At 37.5% G+C, this 20077-nt stretch overlaps 1 protein-coding gene across 1 annotated transcript; it reads left to right on the forward strand.

Annotated features, from left to right (window-relative positions):
* Positions 1–18236: 18236 nt before the first annotated feature.
* LOC145092400 (GATA transcription factor 7-like) lies at positions 18237–19849 on the forward strand. Its single transcript, XM_079030342.1, has 2 exons — positions 18237–18802; positions 18914–19849. The coding sequence occupies exons 1-2, from the start codon at positions 18479–18481 to the stop codon at positions 19619–19621; spliced, it is 1032 nt and encodes a 343-aa protein (XP_078886468.1). The 5' UTR covers positions 18237–18478; the 3' UTR covers positions 19622–19849.
* The last annotated feature ends 228 nt before the right edge of the window (positions 19850–20077 follow it).

A 20077-nucleotide genomic window follows, 5' to 3' on the forward strand; every position in this document is an offset into this window, starting at 1 on the left:
CTTTTCCACTCTTACTAGTCCACGTTAGTGTTTCGGTTACCCACACACGCTCCACCAACGACTTGGTAAGGTACAAAGTGCAATTTCATGGGTTAGCACCAAATTCACATTTTCCTAAGTAACTAAGATTGGGAATTACTAAGTGTTTAGTTACTTAGTATTTATCATTATACTTTTAATGAAGGGATAATTAATGTCCTGTCAAACCCGTTCGGCTAACGACCCTCCACCAGTCAAGGAAGCAGTGGGTGAGAATGGACACCCATTAAACTGTTATTTAATAGGCAGTAACCTTATACCCCCCTTATAGACCGGCTTCGTGAATGAGGCCTATTAAGGGTAAGACTGACTTTGTTCTTATACATATATATAACTATTAACTATTAATATTATAATAGTATAAGGGTTGAATTTTAACTTTTAAAATTCTAAGTGTTTAACTTGGAATTAAAGTATTCATGGGGGGAAACTTTACAAATTCATAAACTTGAGGGAAAGTTTTGAACAATTCAAAAAACTTTTGGTATCCACAACATATGAGTTTAAAGTAGTTTTAATGAAAAACTCTTCAAGTTCCATAACTTGAGGACAAGTTATGGAAGACTTTAAAGCATTTAAAAAAATGAGACTCTTCATTTTCATAACTTATGGAAATCTTATGAGTTTTAAAAATCATAAATGAGACTTTTCATATAACTTGAGGACAAGTTACAAAAACATATTTTATGAATAACATTTAGATCAATTTGGATTGAAAACAAATTATCACATAATTTTTCTATTAATCTAAACCAACTCATAAGAACAAGATAATTCAAATCATCAATCTTCAAGAAATTAGCATGAACATATAAACTAATACAAATCTTGAAATTATGACAATTATCTTTGAAATTGGATTAGCATGAACATTACCACATCAAAAACAGGTTTATAAGTTCAAAAACAGCTTAGGGTAATATTCCTAGTTCAATTCCAGCCAAAAACTCGAATATATAGTGTCAGGGGCTCCAACTCGATGAGTTGGACGAGTCTGTACATTGACTCGTCGATTCCCTCAATAGACTCGTCGAGTCCCCTGTCCAGACAGCAAAAAAAACTTCGATTTTCAGCCATTTGCATCAAGTATAATTGAAACCAAGTCTTGGCACTGATACCACTATTGAAGTTTAGTATACTACAACATCCTATGGTGAACATACAACCCTAAATATCTTGGATCTAAGTTTTCACTAATTATACATGAAGGGTTTTGAGCATTCTAACACTCATATGGTGTACGTGCAACCCTAGTGCCATAACCTGTAAACAGAACAAAAGCATAAACAGAACAAAACAGACCTTATAACAATTATTCATAACTACTGGCCTATAATCCAAAATCTCTCGTTATGTCAGCCAACTTAAGCCCTCGTGCCATAACCTGTAATACAAATAAAACTGAGAGGGTCAGGATTGGGAGCCTGGTGAGCATATAGGGTTTTCAACCCACAATAATATATTTATTATTCAATCATCAAACAATCAACCCAAATACCCATCCCCATATCTCCTTTATTTCTTAAGGGTTTACCCTAAGAACCAATTATCCTTCATTCATTCATTCCTAAGGATTTACCTTAGGAATTAGCACGAAGTCCATTGCTGCCAAAGTTTATCTATCAGATACTAAATGCATAGCTATCATGCGCTAACTCCATAGTCACCAAGGTTTACTTAAGATGCGCTAACTCCATAGTCACCAAGGTTCACATTATCAGGCACTACGTATCATAGTCACCAGGGTTTACACAATAGGCACTACGTCTCATAGTCACCACGGTTTATCAAATAGACACGAAGTCGCATCGTCACCAAGGCTTACTCAATAGGCACGGAGTCGCATCGTCACCAAGGCTTACTCAATAGGCAAGAAGTCGCATCGTCACCAACTATTTCATCTATCCATGTTCTACCCAACATTTTTGTAGATATAAATACAAACACAGTTTAAATCATTTAACACCCGTACAAAAAACATCAATTCCAAGCCCATCTCAAATAGACAAATAATATATAACACATAGCACGTATTTCATAGCTAATACTTTATATTTATGTGTTAGAAGAAAGTAACTATACACTCACTTGATCAGAAGATGATCGGACAACGTTACGACTTGTAGAGGTAGTATTCTTCGGTGAAACCGGAGATCTTCACAAAAAAACAGGCTCCTCGCGGGCAGATCTTCGGATCAGAAATTTCACTTCTCGGGATCTTCGGGGCTTCGGGACTTGCTTCGGGGCTTGGGAATGATATCGGGGCTTCGGGGTATCTCTTGCACGAAAATCAAGGCAAAAATGAAAAAGAAAGGAAGAAATTTGGCAAAAAGATCTACAGCCCTCGACTTCTATTTATAGGGGCTGAAACCCCAAGTTATGTTGGGCGTAACCCCAAATTACGTTGGGCGTAATCCTCCGTTGACATGTACGTTGGGCGTACATCTAGGTACATCGGGTGTACCAGGTGGATAAGGTCGGATGAGTCACGGGTTTGGTATTATTCGATTCTATAATTAAATAAATATATTTTAATTATTTAAAAAACTTCATAAATTCATATCTTCCTGTAACACTCGTAGATCAGGGCTAGTCAATTTAGAGGCAATAGGCGTCAAAAATGACCTTTTGAAGGAAGATTATCTAGAAGGATTAATCTTAACCAAGTTGTAGTATATGTCACAAGGTTTCCGTGCATATAAAGAACGCCAAAATCCGAGTTATAACGAAGAAGTTATGACCTGTCGAAGTTTCGCGACAGAACCGGCACGACACAGCGCGACGTAAAAAGTGAATTTACGTTGGAGCGATATTTAGCCTTAGCGATCTAAACGAGAATCGAAGATCTTGTTGTTAGTAGCGAAACAACGAAAAGTTAGGCAAGAACGGACGTCAAACGAAGAAATTATGAATTTATAACGAAAATTTCTGTCCCGGCCTATTAAAAATAAATAATAAAAAATAAAAGTCAAAGTTAGCCGACGGAGTCTAAACGAAAGTCGTAGAGCGTAGTCTCACCTTCGCGTGGATATAAAGAACGTCGAAAACGGAGTTCGTATGAAGAAGATATGAATTTCTGAAGTTTATTAAATAATTTGTATTTATTTTTAATCTTTAATTCGGAAGCATTATCCGAAGGAGTCACCGGTCTGATCCGAGTACACGCCGCGTACTCGTGTACGTCCTGCGTACTCCGAAGGTGTCGACATCGCAGCAAGTGGCTTCGGATACGTAAGCAGTGACGTTTCTCGGACCAGTACGCCCCGCGTACGTGCGAGGCTCAGCCTCTATAAAAGGCTTGCGAGGGCAGCCGAGAGTTTTGTTCATTTTCTCTCTTCTTTCTCCCGTTTTGCATCGGTTTGCGTGCCAAAAATACCCCGAAGCCCGGTATTGTTCTCGAGCCCCGAAGCAAGTCCCGAGATCCCGAAGATCCCGAGAAGTGCGGTTCCCGAGCCGAAGCTCTGTCCGCGAGAAGTTCGATCTTTGTGGAGATCTTCCAGATCTGCTGAGGATTACTACTTCTGCAAGTCGTAGTGCTGTCCGATCATCTTCTGATCAAGTGAGTGTATACAACCTTTCATAAACACGATAATAATACAAGTATGGTTTGAGTGTATTAAGTATATTGTTGTTTATATGTGCGAGTGTGTGGTTACTTTCTTCTAACGCATAAGTATGAAGTATTTGCTACGAAATACGTGCTATGTGTTTATATATTGTTGTTTATTTGAGGTATTGGTGGAATGGATGAACTATATAGATTTTTAATGAGTTAAACTATATATGTATTTTATATCTACAAATATGTTGGGTAGGACATGGGTAGATGAGATCCATGAGTATGGATCAGATCAAGAGGTTAGTTTTTAGATCCGTGAGTAGGGATCAGATCAAGAGGTTAGTTTTAGATCCGTGAGTATGGATCAGGTAAAGAGATAAACTTGCTATTAGTCCGGGAGTATGGATTAAGACTAAGTTAATTGTCCTTAGTCCGGGAGTATGGATTGGGCACAGTTATAGATCCGGGAGTATGGATCAGATATGGATTAAGATTAAGTTAATTGTCCCTAGTCCAGGAGTATGGATTGGGCACGATTATAGATCCGGGAGTATGGATCAGATCAGGATTAAGGTATAATTAATTGTCCCTATTCCGGGAGTATGGATTGGGTACAATTATTGATCTGGGAGTATGGATCAGATCAGGAGGTTAGTTTTAGATCCGTGAGTATGGATCAGGTAGTTTTAGATCCGTGAGTATGGATCAGGTGAAAAGGTTAGTTTTAGATCCGTGAGTATGGATCGGGTGAAGAGGATAGTTTTAGATCCGAGAGTAAGGATCAGGTAAAGAGGTAAATTTTAGATACGAGAGTTTAGATCGTGTCGTTGTGAGGATCGATGGGGTGGGATAAGAGTTGCCTTTATACGGTGAAATTGTACAAGTTTGAATGTTCTATATTTATAAATATATGATATAACATTGTGGGATGAAAACCCTATATGCTCACCAGGCTCCCAAGCCTGACCCACTCAGTTTTCTTTGTATCACAGGTATCAATACGAAGACATATTTCACAGAGAGATTTAAAGGAGATATAAATCAATTGTGTAATTAAATGTAAGTTCTGTTTATGCTTATATGTCTGTATCGGAACATGACATCCCGAGGTTTTATTATTAAATGAAAAATACATTCCCTTTGAGAAATGTTTTGATAAGTTATTATCATGTCTTGTTTTGGGAACAAATTCCGCAACCGTTATCTTTAAAAGATTACTCTGATTTTATAAAACAAAGCATAAACAAAATCGGTCTTTTCTGGCCGTGAAAATGGGGATGTCACACTTCGTCATACAAACTCCGTTTTCGACATTATTTATATCCACGCGTAAGTGAGACTATGCTCTACAACTTTCGTTTAGACTCCGTCGGCTGATTTCGACTCTATGTTTATTATATTATTCATAGTAGGTCGGGACAGGAAAACTCTGTTATAAATTCATAACTTCTTCCTACGACATCCATTTTCGTCTGTCTTTTTACCATTGAACTACTATCAACGAGATCTTCGATTCTCGTTTAGGTTGTTTCGGCTAGAAACCATTCGATCTCAAATTCGAGTTTCGGGTTGCATACTATTAAGCTGAAACTTAGAAAAATCATAACTTCCTCATACAAAGTCAGATTTTGGCGTTATTTTTATGCACGCTCTTGGTTTAACTAATTCTATAACATTCGTTTAGGTCACTAATGCTAAATATTGCTCTATCGTAAATTCACTTTTTACGTCATTCAGCGTCGTGCCAGTTTTGTCGCGAAACTTCGACATGTCATAACTTCTTCGTTATAACTCGGATTTCAGCGTTCTTTATTTGTACGGTAACCTTGTGACATATACTACAACATGGTTAAGATTATTTATTCTAAACACTCTTCTATCAAAAAGTCATTTTTGATGTTTATCGTCTCTAAATTGACTAGCCTGGATCTACGGGCATTACATGCTTCTCCAAGGTCCTTCATAGTGAAACACTTCCCAAGCCAGGGCTTCACTTCCTGCAGAGTTGGGATGTCATTTCCTATGAGTAGTATGTCATCCACATACAGTACCAAAAAACTAACTATACTCCTACTAGCCTTAACATATACACAAGATTCATCTTCACTCCTCGAAAAGCCAAACTCTTTGACTTTCTCATCGAAGCAAAGATTCCATCTGCGAGGTGCTTGCTTTAATCCATAAATGGATTTCTCAAGCTTACACACTCTATTAGGGTACTCTGTACTGACAAAACCCTCTGGCTGACTCATGTAAACATCATCAGCCAACTTTCCATTAAGGAAATCGGTTTTGACATCCATTTGTCATATTTCATAATCATGAAATGCAGCAATGGCTAACATAACCCTAATAGACTTAATATTCGCTACTGGTGAAAAGGTCTCATCATAATCAACTCCCGGAGTTTGAGAAAAGCCCTTTGCAACCCATCGCGCCTTATAAGTGTGTACATTACCATCCATGTCGGTCTTCTTCTTGAAGATCCATTTGCACCCGACTGTCTTGCGACCTGGTACATTGTCAACCAAGTTCCAAACTTGATTGTCATACATGGATTGTATCTCGCTATCCATAGCCTCTTTCCATTTATCAGCCTCAGGGCCCGCCATGGCTTCCGTGTAGCTGTTAGGTTCATCCAAAATCACCAGTATGCTATCACTGATAAGTGTATCACCTTCCACAGTAATATGGAAACCATAGTAATGCTCAGGTGCATTCCTAACTCTCGTGGAACGCCTCAGAGGCACAGACTCTTCTGTTGGATCAACAGGAGTTTCCTCCTCAGGTTGATTGCTAGGGTTTGAGGTTCCTTCACCACTTGACTCTTGAATTTCTTCAAGGTCAATTTGCCTCCCACTGTTTCCTTGGCTCATGAATTCTCTCGCGAAAGACTCCTCTCCTTACTACAAAGACCACATTATCACTAGGTCTGTAGAAGAGGTAACCAAAGGATCTCTATGGGTAGCCGATGAAAATACACCTCTCACTTCGAGGTTCGAGCTTATCATGAGACTCGCGCCTTACAAAAGCCTCGTAACCCCAAATCTTGATGTGGTCCAGATTGGGAACTTTTCCAGTCCACATCTCATGAGGTGTTTTGGCAACCTTCTTTGTAGGGACTAGATTAACAATACGGATGACAGTCTCTAAGGCATACCTCAAAATGAGATTGGTAGCGAACCTCGACTCATCATGGAACGAACCATATCCAACAAGGTTCGATTGCGCCTATCAGCCACACCATTAAGTTGTGGTGTCCTGCGAGGTTTCAATTGTGAGATAATCCCACATTCCTTAAGATAGTCAAGGAACTTTGTACTAAGATACTCACCACCTCGATCGGCTCGAATCATCTTAATGTTCTTGCACAACTGATTCTCCACTTCCTGCTTGAACTCTTTGAATCTTTCAAAGGTCTCTGACTTATGCTTGATTAAGTAGACATATCCATATCTACTAAAATCATCAGTAAAAGTCACGTAGAAGCGGTTAGCATCTCTTGTGGCGGTTCTGAAGGGTCCACACACATCAGTGTGTATGAGGTCCAACAAACCCTTACCCCTAGCACAAGTACCAGTGAAGGGTGACTTTGTCATTTTCCCAAGAAAACAAGATTCATAACTATCATCTGACTTTAGGTCAAACAACTCCAAGACTCCATCCTTTTGGAGTTGGCGTATACGCTTCTTGCTTACATGTCCAAAACGACAATGCCATAAAGATGCTTTATCCAAGCTAGTGGAAGAATCGATACACAATACATTATTTCCTAGGTTATCAACAACCGACACAGTTTCATATACAGCATCACAAGGTAATGCTTTAAAATAAAAAACATTATTAAAAAAAGCATTAAAACCACCACTATCATTGTCAAATGAAAAGGTAAAACCTTGTTTGTACAAACCATGAAAGGAAATAATATTTCTCTCCATCTCAGATAAGTAACAACACTTATTCAAGTCTAATACTAATCCACTACTTAGCAACAAAGAATAAACTCCAATCTTGGTGACAAGTGAAGCTTTCATATTCCCCATGATCAAGTTTATCTTCCTATGCTCCACATTCTCACTTCTTCTTAGTCCCTGCAAATCAGTACATATGTGAATACCACATCCTGTATCAAGGACCCAAGAATTAGAATGGGGTGAATTATTAGAAAAAATAGTGTATGTACCTGCATGGTTGGGTTTAACTTTCCCATCCTTCACATCTTATTGGTACTATGGGCAGTTTCGCTTCTAGTGCAACTTTTCATGGAAATAGAAGCATTCAGCCTCTTTAGGGTTAGCAGAAGGAGTGACAAAACCTTTCTTGGTTCCACTTGAAGAGGAGCCATCAAGGGTCTTCCCCTTGGTGCCCTTCGAAGGGCTCTTCCTCTTCTTTCCTTTGCCTTGCCCGATTTCCAAAACAGGGGCCGTGGTAGGAGTAGGAGTGGTAACACCCGACTTACCTTTAAGACCACTTTATGCGGTCTTCAAAAGTCCTTGAAGTTTGTTGAGTGTAACTTCTTCCTTGTTCATGTGGTATTTCATACGGAAATGATCATAACATGAAGGCAAGGAGTGCAAAATGATGTCTATTGCCAACTCCTCGGAGAAGTTCACATTCAGTTTCAGCAAACAGTCCACATACCTTTGAATTTTTTGCATGTGGCCCGTGATGGGTTCACCATCCTTCATTCGGGTTGTTATCATAAAGGAGATGATTTCATATCGCTCTTGAAAAGCACTCTGATGGTAGTGGTCCATCAAATCCTGGTGCATCTCAAAAGGATAGTAGTCCTCATAGGACTTTTGGAGCTCGGCTGTCATAGTGGCCAACACGATACATGCCACCTTGGTAGCATCTCTTTCATGTGCATGATATTCAGTGATCTCCTCAGGAGTAGCAGATGACTAGAGTTCTTTACGTTCCTTGTCGAGGACATATTCTTTGTCCTCATACCGAGTGACCATCCTGATGTTCCTGGTCCAATCCATAAAGTTGGATCCATCAAAGACGACTCTCTCACAAAGATTCATGAGAAAGAAGGAGTCGGTAGGGTTTGAGCCATAAGCAACATTGTTGGAAGACATCTGAAAAGAAGAAAGACAAGTTTTGATTAGATATAAAAATAGTCCTTAATAAAACACCCAAATGTAATATTAAGGCTAGGACCCAACACAATATTTTATAACTTAGAAGAGGGATGCCGTAATCCAAGCTATAAAATATTTGAAGGTAGGTGAATGACGATTCACCAATTTCCACCATGAAAAACTAAATAAATTATTAGGTTTTAATTGGTTTTGAAACTCCTAGATACTTTGAAATTCATTGAACTTTTCAATGGCATGTTTCAATCTCGAGTGTGCCCTTTAAGTTTTGTGACTGGGATGCCGAGTATCACAAAACAAGGTGTGAAGTAACCATGCAAATTACTTGGTACCCTTAATATTTACCCCTCAATCGATGTGTCAGTTAACCACACGCACCCCACCAATACTATGATAAACATTAAGTTACCCTTTGCCTACCTTGGTAAGTCCAGGTTAGTGTGTCGGTTAACCACACACGCTCCACTAACGACTTAATCAAAGTGCAAAGTCTAATTTCATGGGTTACCACCTTATTCATATTTTCCTAAAGTAACTAAGATTGGGAATTTATAAAAACATTTAGTTACTCTATATTCATCATACTTTTAATGAAGAATTAAAGTCTTTGTCTTACCCATTCGGCTAACGACCCTCCACCGATCAAGGAAGCGATGGGTGAGAATGGACACCCATTAAGCTGTCATTTTATAGGCAGCAACCTTATACCCCCCCCTTATAGACCGGCTTCGTGAATGAGGCCTACTAATGGTAAAACGACTTTTTCTTATACATATATAATTATTATTAAACTTATAATATTATAAAGTATAAGGGTTTAATTTTAACTTTTATAATTCTAGGGGTTGGAACTAAAGTTTTTAGGGTGACTTTACATGTTCCAAAACTTGAGGGCAAGTTTTGTAACTTTACAAAACTTTTTATTTTTTAACTTATGAGTTAATGGTTTAATAAAATGAGTGACTTTTCATTTTATTTAACCTATGTGTTTCTTTAATGGTCTTTAAAAGTGACTTTTGGTAATCCATAACTTGAGGACAAATTATGGATTCCATTAAAACACATAATTGATCAAGAATTAATCATTAACAATTTAGCAAGTAATTCTTATGATCTAACAACAACTCATAAGAACATGAATATAAAACATGGAATTAGCATAACCATTACACCATCTAAAACATGGAATTTTTATATTAGCCATTGTAAATGGATTAGCATAACCATTACACCATCTAAAACAAGTTTTAAAACACCAAAATAGTTTAGGGTAATGTTTCTAGTCCATTTCCAGCAACAAAAGTCGAAAAATTGCATTCTGGGGCTCCTACTCGTCGAGTGCAAGAACCTACTCGATGAGTAGGATGAGTTTACTCATGGACTATTCGAGTCCCCCCATGGACTCGACGAGTTCATGCAGCAGAGTGCATAAAAACTGAGTTTTTTCACAATTTCGCATCAACTATCAAACAAACAAACCAGGATCTGATACCACTGAAGGGGTTTGAGCATTCTAACACTCTTATGGTGTATATGCAACCCTAGAAACCTTGGATCTATGTTTTTCTATGATACATGCAAATTTGTTTTTCCAAGGTTCATAACCTATCTAGCATACATGGGGAATTTTTAAACATAAAAGTTAGTAAGAAATACAAACCTTTAGTTGCTTGAATTCCTTGAGAACCTTGTGAGCCTAGCACCTTAAGTGTGATGCCTCAAATGTCTCACACAACACCAAATACACTTGGAATAACCTTGAGAGAAATAGAACACTTCTAAAATTGGCTATGCCCTCTTGTTCTCCCTAGTCCGATTTTGGTTGCTCACATATTCCTTTTATAGTGTGTCATAAATAGGGTTACACCATGTAAACCCTAACTTGACATGGCTCTTCATTTCCATGATCCATGGGTTCAAAAACACCATGGAGAATCCTATGGGTTTTATCCAAACTTGATAATCCATGGAGCATTAGCCCACTATACAAGTATGGGTGACTTACACAATCAACCCATATATTTAATTAGTCTTCTTTTGATCACTTAATTAATTCCAAATTAATTCTTGATCAATACTAATTAAATAATATTATTAATATATTAGAACTTATAATATATTAATAAACCTTAAGTGTTATTACTCTCATTTTAGTCTATCCCAAATGCATGATGTCATGCAACCCAAATGGACCATGCTAATCGGGTCAAGTACATTCCAGAAATAGTTATGAACTTAGACACCTAATCCAACAGTCTCCCACTTGGATAAGTCTAATAACTGTAACTGCAAGAATGACTTCAGGAACCAATCAATAATTGTAGCTCTTTCAAGGTCTCGCGGAACTGAGATGATGATGATATGTCATTTAAGATAAGTGATCATGTAATCCTCTGTTCTAGATATCAGCCGGACAAATACATGGAACAATGTCTTACTTATTGTCCAGCAGTTAGTTTCCCGATTTCCGATTTGTTTGACATATAACTTAATTAAACACATCAATTATGTTCTGACCGGGCCCGGTACATGGGTCAACACAAAATCATCAAGGGGCCCATATATCGCTTCTAATCCAAGAAGGAACAGATAAACTTCGACTCATATGCTTGTTCTAGTACTTGTTGATGTAACACCGTAAAAATTAAAACAATTTTTCACATTTGAAAACACATTTTGAATAAAACCATTCATTCATAAAATGTCATAACATCATGTTTTTAATTCATAAATGTCTCCCAAGATCAAAATACATCCAATCCCATATGTGTGTATGAATCAAGTCGACACCTTCCCGCGGTCATCACTGGTACCTGAAACACATAACACTGAACACTGTAAGCATAAGCTTAGTGAGCTCCCCAAAATACCACACTAATCACATAATAGCCACTTGAGGCTGTAACTCTGTTGACCCTCTGGTCAATGTGTCTCAGTGGGGCCCTCCAGCCCCAACTCTCTATGGGCCCTCTGGCCCTAACTCTAGGGACCCGAAAGTCCCAACTCTGTAACTCTGAATCATGCATATCACATATCACAATAAATCACATCACATAATAACATGCAATCACACTGGCATATAACTCTATAATATTATGTCTCTTAACTCTATTACCACACTAAGTAAAGTATAATGAGAAGACTCACCTCGGGTATCTCCGTAAATCTCTGACTCGGTAAATGCTGGCCTAGCCTCCGCCTAATCATATGAAAATAACACTCTATTTAATATAACTCTCAAAGGCTAGACTATGCTCTCTTATGACACTCTCAGAAGGGTAAAAGACCATTTTACCCCTCTCATAACTCAAAGGCCCCACAATAGACCATACCCTAAAAGTCAACCAAAAGTCAACTCTCCGGGTTACGCTGTGCGTACCGGATGTGTACGCTGAGCGTACCCGGATGCACCTCAGAATCGGGGAGCGCCACCCAGTACGCGGCGCATACTAGGAATTACGCTCGGCTTACTCCCCTGCTTCAGCCATTTTGCTCTTGAGGTCTTAAACAGTTAAGACCTACGTCCATATTTTAGATCTGACCCCTTCTAAGCCCCGTAATCCATAAAGTTGATGACTTTAAGCCTTTGCATGGCTGAACAAGTCACAAACTCCCAAAATGATCAAACCTTCAACTCTAGAAGGCTTAAAACACATGCATGACTCCAAAGTAACATCCAAGATGGGAACTTTATGGCTCTAAATCACTAGTAACACTGAAAAGGGACAAATCTCAGACCATGGAGCACTTTACACTCATAAAGTCTCCACCTTTGGGGTTTTTAGCCCTAAAAAGGACACATACAACAACAACCAAAAGAAGAGGAAACTTTTGAACTTTATACCTCCAAGTGCAGCTATTCCCTCTGTAGATCTCAGATCCAAAATGGAACCTCAAGCTTTAGCCTCCAAGAACTCCCTTCCTTCTTCTTCACTAAGCCACTAAAGCACCAACAAGCTCAAATCAACACTCTCACACTCTAAGAACGATGGGGCTTTCTTTTAGGGTTTCACTCACTGATATGGAGGCTAAGGAATGAGCCATAACACCCTTTAAATAGTGCACAAGGAGGATTAGGGTTTTTGCACCTGGGCCGGGTACGCCCGGCGTAACTCTAGGTACGCCCAACGTACCTTGGCGACTCCGCGTCCAAATTAAGTGCATGAGTACGCACAGCGTACCCCTCTGGTACGCCCAGCGTACTCACTTGCTACAAACCCTCCACTCAAGGACTAAACATGCCCAAACAATAAAGAACAAGGATGAAAGGAATATACCTGAATCTCGGGATGTTACAGTTGAATCATACACAAAGGCACATTTTATAACATCGAATTACCAATGAGTTTTCGTACAATCAATGTATAACCAACTCATAGGCAACAAATCATATCTCTCGGTTTGAATATTTATATGATATTACCGTCTCACGATCACTCGAGATAAATTCCATGAAGTGATACCAGTGAGCATGGGTTGAATCCAATACTCAGAACTTATGAGCACTCATGAGTGTTGTAGCACCACTTTGCTATGTCCAACATCTTAGACATCTACAAGCGAACTCATGATAGTCTTAATTCATATTTACTTCCAACATATGACTGACTGTGGAGAATTTGAATAATATGAAATAACATAACATAATTATTTTGGAAGTCAAAACATGCAAAATGAAATGATAGTAAACGATTGACAAAGGATAGCAACACTTTACTAATAAATAAATACAACTTTTATTCATCATTAGATGTCAATTACACTTTACACATTTCAAAGCTATCTAACTACTAAAACTAATATCATCCTTCAGCCCTATGTACCTTGCATGCTGGAGATGCTTAACCCTACCCAGTCCCTTCATGAGGGGATCTGCCGGGTTCTCATCCGATGATACCCTCTTTTCCATGAGGAGTCCTTATTCTATTCGATGTCTGATGAAATGATATTTTATGTCGATGTGTCTGGATCTCCCGTGATCCCTTGGTTCCTTTGCTAAGGCGACTGCGCTTTCACTATCACAGAAAATCTCTATAGGCTCCTTTATAGCTGGTACAACTTCAAGGTCTCAAATGAAGTTCTTTATACATATAGCCTACTTCATTGCCTCACTTGCCGCTATATACTCTGATTCACAAGATGAATCAGCTACTGTCTCTTGCTTGCAACTTTTCCAAGAAATTGCTCCTCCGTTTAAGGTAAAGACCCAGCCTGACTGAGAGCGGAAATTATCCCTATATGTCTGAAAGCTAGCATCACTATACCCCAATACTCTCAAGTCATCACTGCCATCGAGGATAAGGAACATGTCCTTAGTCCTCCGTAGGTACTTGAGAATGTTCTTTACCGCTATCCAGTGAGCCTTGCCAAGGTTCCCCTGATATCTGCTGACCATGCTCAATGTAAAGGCCACATCAGGACGAGTACAAGTCATAGCATACATGATCGAGCCTACAACGGAAGCATACGGTACTCGACTCATTTCTGCTATCTCAGCCTCTGTACTCGGACTCTGAGTCTTACTCAGTCTGGCGTTACTTTGGATCGGTAACTCTCCTTTCTTGGAATTCTGCATGCTGAATCTATTCAACACCTTCTCCAAGTAGGTACTCTGACTAAGTCCAATTAGTCTTTTACTCCTGTCTCTCAAAATCCTTATCCCTAGGATATAGGCAGCTTTGTGACATCCCCAGTTTCACAGCCAGAAAAGACCGATTTGTTTATGCTTTGTTTATAAAATCAGAGTAATCTTTTATAGAAAACAGTTGCGGAATTTGTTCCCAAAACAAAATATGATAAGAATTTATCAAAGAATATCTTTAAAGAAATGTATTTTCATTATATAACAAAATCTCGAGATGTCATGTTCAATACAGACCAAAAGCATAAATAGAACAAAATAGACCTTATAACAATTATTCATAACTACTGGCCTATAATCCAAAATCTCTCGTTATGTCAGCCAACTTAAGCCCTCGTGCCATAACCTGTAATACAAAGAAAACTGAAAGGGTCAGGATTGGGATCCTAGTGAGCATATAGGGTTTTCAACCCACAATAATACATTTATTATTCAATCATCAAACAATCAACCCAAATACCCATCCCCATGTCTCCTTTATTTCTTAAGGGTTTACCCTAAGAACCAATTATCCTTCATTCATTCATTCCTAAGGATTTACCTTAGGAATTGGCACGAAGTCCATTGCTGCCAAAGTTTATCTATCAGATACTAAATCCATAGCTATCAGGTGCTAACTCCATAGTCACCAAGGTTTACTTAACAGGCGCTAACTTCATAGTCACCAAGGTTCACATTATCAAGCACTACGTCTCATAGTCACCAAGGTTTACACAATAGACACTATGTCTCATAGTCACCAGGGTTTACACAATAGGCACTACGTCTCAAAGTAACCACGGTTTATCAAATAGGCACGAAGTCGCATCGTCACCAAGGCTTACTCAATAGGCACGAAGTCGCATCGTCACCAACTATTCCATCTACCCAACATTTTTGTAGATATAAATACAAACACAGTTTAAATCATTTAACACCCGTATAAAAACATCAATTCCAAGCCCATCTCAAATAGACAAATAATATATAACACATAGCACGTATTTCATAGCTAATACTTTATATTTATGTGTTAGAAGAAAGTAACTATACACTCACTTGATCAGAAGATGATCGGACAACGTTACGACTTGTAGAAGTAGTATTCTTCGGTGAAACCGGGAGATCTTCACAAAAAAAGGGCTCCTCGCGGGCAGATCTTCGGATCGGAAATTTCACTTCTCGGGATCTTCTGGGCTTCGGGACTTGGGAATGATACCGGGGCTTCGGGGTATCTCTTGCACGAAAATCAAGGCAAAAATGAGAGAGAAAGGAAGAAATTTGGCAAAAAGATCGACAGCCCTCGACTTCTATTTATAGGGGCTAAAACCCCGAGTTACGCTGGGCGTAACCCCAAACTACGTTGGGAGTAATCCTCCGTCGACATGTACGCTGGGCGTACATCTAGGTACGTTGGGTGTACCGGGTGGATAAGGTCGGATGATGAGTCACGGGTTTGGTATTATCCGATTTTATAATTAAATAAATATATTTTAATTATTTAAAAAACTTCAGAAATTCATATCTTCCCCATACGAACTCCGTTTTCGACATTATTTATATCCACGCGTAGGTGAGACTATGCTCTACAACTATCGTTTAGACTTCGTCGGCTGATTTCGACTTTATTTTATTATATTAATTTTTAGTAGGTCGGGACAGGAAAACTCCGTTATAAATTCATTTTCTAAAACCTTTTTATTTCCTTAGTTTGAGACTTGATTTACACGAGTATTCCTCCAATTCACTCAATCCAAGGCTCTAATACCAACTTGTAACAGCCCAAAATTTTCAACAAATTTAAACGTTTTAAAAGCGGCCCATTTATTAATAAAAGTGTTTACAAACTATTATTTCCAAAACATTATTTAAAATCAAAGTCTCCCAAGATCCAATCAGTTGTAAAATAAAGGATGTATACGGTTACGCATTCGCTCTACCACTGTCCACTGAGGTACCTGAAATAGACCGAAGGGGGTAAAATAGACCTGAAGTAGTAGCAATTGCACTTGATCATCGTTTGATTGGTGAGTCTTTTCACTATACTCGTGGGCCGAAGGCACCAATGTCGGCCCACTATATTATGTTTGTAGGATGATATTGGTATTTGGGACACTTACTCTTATGCATATATGTGCTTGTTGTCTTTGTGACTCTTGTTGATATGATTGTATGCTTAGCTATAAGGGTGAAATAGACTCAGTACCGGTTGAAATAGACCGAAGGGGAAAAAATAGACCAAGTACCGGTTGAAAGAGACCGAAGAGGGGTGAAATAGACCCAGTTAGTTTTGAACATTTATGTATGTACAGTATGGGGTATTTTGGGGGAACTCACTAAGCTTTGTACTAGCAGTTTTATGTTTATGGTTTCAAGTATTTTCAGTTCAAAAAGGAAGGATCCGGCATGATCGCATCGCATCCACCAACATTTCGTATTTTATGACATGATTTGTACTCTGATAATTATTTTATACATTATCACGTTTAATGGGTTTTGAAATGAATGAATGATGTTCTTGTTGGTTTTTAAAATTAAATTTTTACTTAGAGGAAAACATCCTACCATTTTATTTCGTACTTGGTGCATGGAGAGAGGCCTAACTAACTATAGTATGTGTTAACAACACCTTAGAATAAATATATGTTAATTAGGCAAATTGAGTATTACATAGATACAATTGCACAAGCAACTATTTCCATTTATAATTTTCTTTTGAAGAATAAAAGTTGAATGATGGTATTAGTTTTTCACAAATAACACATACTCACAACCATAGGATAAAATTGAAGTCTTCTATCGAGTCAAATAGTGAAGAAAAAATCTAAGTGCGGAATTTGGAATAGAAGTGTTTGACTTTCGGTTGATTTGGTCCTACCCTTATATTTATAATCAATCTTGTCAGCTATTTTTAATCCGGACAAAAGAAATGCGTTAAAATATATAATGAATAAAAAAATCAGTTATTTTTTTTGTATCAAGTAGTAACAAACTAACAATTTTATTTTTATATTTATCTTATCATGTCTTTTTGTTCTCTATTTCTCCATCTTATATCTATCATAGAAAACATAAATAAAATCGAAATAACATGACTATTCTATGATCTTTATTTGTATAAAATCACAAATATAATATACTATTGATAATTGGAAAAACAAAATACGGTCTTAGTATATAACTGTAGAAATGGAATTTTAGCCAATATAGTCAATTATCATTTATGCAGTTAATGTTAAAGTAATATTCGAAAATGTGTGTTACAATTTTATAATTAGTAAATGTCTGATACCAAATAAAAGATTTGGTCATAAAAAGCTGATAGCCTATAAACATTTTAAAGAATATACTATTTAAAATAAATAAATTGAAAATATTTTTTTTTGATATTTTAACGACTAGTTTTAAACTAAATTCTATAAAAATTGTTGTAGTTTGAAATGATATTGATTTGATTTAACCATTGGAAACATTTTTATATAACCAGTTAGTTAAATATACCCTTTTCCCTATAAAACATGCACTACATGAAAATTTAAATTATATGAAAATCAGTTAGTTTTGAAATTTGTTTGGTTTAACTATTTTAAGAATTTTTTAAATAATTTAACTATTAAAAATTTAAAAATTTATTAAAAATTTACTTTAACCAAAAAATATATTTTTCTATGGTGTTTTTGCAGATTATTACGGAAAACCATAACGTGTGATTTTTTCTTAAAAAGAAAAAAACAAATTCTTAGTTTCTAAGTTAAATAAAAATATTATGGTCATAAAAACATTAAACTATACTAGTTTTTACAAAATTTGACTTAATTTTATGAGAATACTATTCAAAAAGTATGACATTGTAAGGATTAATAATCTTTGAAAAGAATGCATATAAAATGGAAAAAGAAAATAAACATGGAGTCCACCCCATCAGGTTCGCACATTAACCATTCCTCAGTGATCTTCACGCCAATTCCCCCTCTTTCTCTCTCTTCCATTTTCTCCCTCTCTCCAGGTAGATATACATACACAATTATTGTATCTATATACATACTTCATACCTCAATTCATATAATACCAATTTCATTTGAAAATTCTTTGTTGGGGTTTTTCTCTAGCGCTCACCTAGCAATTAATTCTCATTCAAAAAAAATTAGAATTCATATGGAGTGTATTGAAGCAAGAGCATTGAAATCGAGCTTTCTCTCGGAAATAATTCACATGAAATCAACCCAACAAGCTTCCTTTGAAGATTTATGGTGTGTAGCCGGACTTAACAACGTTGTTAATGTCACCGCCGATGAATTTTCCGTTGACGACCTCTTAGATCTTTCTGACAAGGATTTTAGTACTTCCGGTGAAGAATCCTTCGAGGAGGATTTTGCCTCGGTTTCTTCTCAGGATAATGATAGTAATTCGTTGAATTCTAGCAAGTTTTTAACCTCCGGCGACATCGTTTCTCTTCCCGCCGACCAGCTCCCGGTTCCGGTATATACACATAACTTCATAAAATTCAATTTATTGCATGGAAAATTGTCTGCAACTTTTACAAAGTTCGATAAAAATGGAGAAATTAATTAATTTACGTCTTATTTTCAGATTGATGATATGGAAAGCCTTGAATGGTTATCACAAATTGTTGATGATTCTGTGTCGGAGCTTCCTGTTTCGTGCCCGGAGGCGAATTTGAAGGATGAAGCCGGCCAGTTTCCCGAGAACCGGTTTGAACCGGTGTTCCAGATGTCAGCTCGGAGTTTTACGGTTTTGGGATTACCATATCCGGTTCCGAAGAAGGGTAGAACCGAAAAGTCGAGAAAACCAGGCCGAGTGTGGTCTTCCGGGTCGCGTTCACTCACTGAGTCGTCTTCGAGTTCTTCATCGTCACATGACTTGTCTGCAACTTCTCCTATGCTTCTCACAAACCCGTTTCACTTCATTGAATTTTTAGAAAAGCCGGCGTCGGCAAAGAAGCAGAGAAAAAACCCGGTTTACCAAAAGGGACAAGTTTCAAGCGAGTTAATTAATCAACGTCGGTGTACTCACTGTCAAGTTCAAAAGACACCTCAATGGAGAACTGGTCCTTTAGGTCCCAAAACCCTATGCAACGCTTGTGGGGTCCGCTTTAAATCCGGGCGGCTTTTTCCTGAGTATAGACCGGCTTGTAGCCCTACTTTCTCCGGCGACGTTCATTCCAACAGCCACCGGAAAGTGTTGGAAATGAGAAAGATGAAGGAAACAGATGTTGAACCGGCATTGAACCGGCAAGCTCAAAGAGATTCAATTTTGTTGCTCGACCCGGTTCAGTAGAATAATCCAGGCCGGTTTGAAGACTTTTGTTAGGTTGGTAACGGTAGGTTAGGGAGGTCTAATTTAGGTTATATTATTTTTGTTAAATTCTTTACGTTTAAATGAGTTGTAGTTTATGTAATAGATGTTGTAATTTTTTTTTTAGTAATTTTGTTGTTAGAAATACTACTATTACTTGTAATGATGAGTCGTACTTTATTAAATGATAAGTTTCGTGTCGTTTTCATATTTCATATTTTAGGATAAATTTGAATTATTCACAATTGTTCGTTGGTTTGTTGTCAAGTGGTTGTTAATGACGTTGGCTTGCTATTCTTGGTTAATTTTAGGTACGTCTTGTTGATCAGACGGTCATAAAATAATAAACTAAAAGATAAAAACATCTATAAACTTTCGAAGTTTTTATTAAAGTATTTTTTTGGATTATGACTTTTTTCTTAAATAAATTTTTTACAC

This window comes from Lactuca serriola, chromosome 3 (assembly GCF_051521515.1).
Source record: "Lactuca serriola cultivar US96UC23 chromosome 3, Lser_US96UC23_V15, whole genome shotgun sequence".
In the NCBI taxonomy this organism is placed as follows: Eukaryota; Viridiplantae; Streptophyta; class Magnoliopsida; order Asterales; family Asteraceae; genus Lactuca; species Lactuca serriola.

Excerpts from the sequence above, each read along its gene's own strand:
- LOC145092400 (XM_079030342.1), top strand. The coding sequence starts at position 18,479 with ATGGAGTGTATTGAAGCAAGAGCATTGAAATCGAGCTTTCTCTCGGAA. Across the intron at positions 18,803-18,913 it reads CCGACCAGCTCCCGGTTCCG|ATTGATGATATGGAAAGCCT; the intron begins GTATATACACAT and ends TCTTATTTTCAG.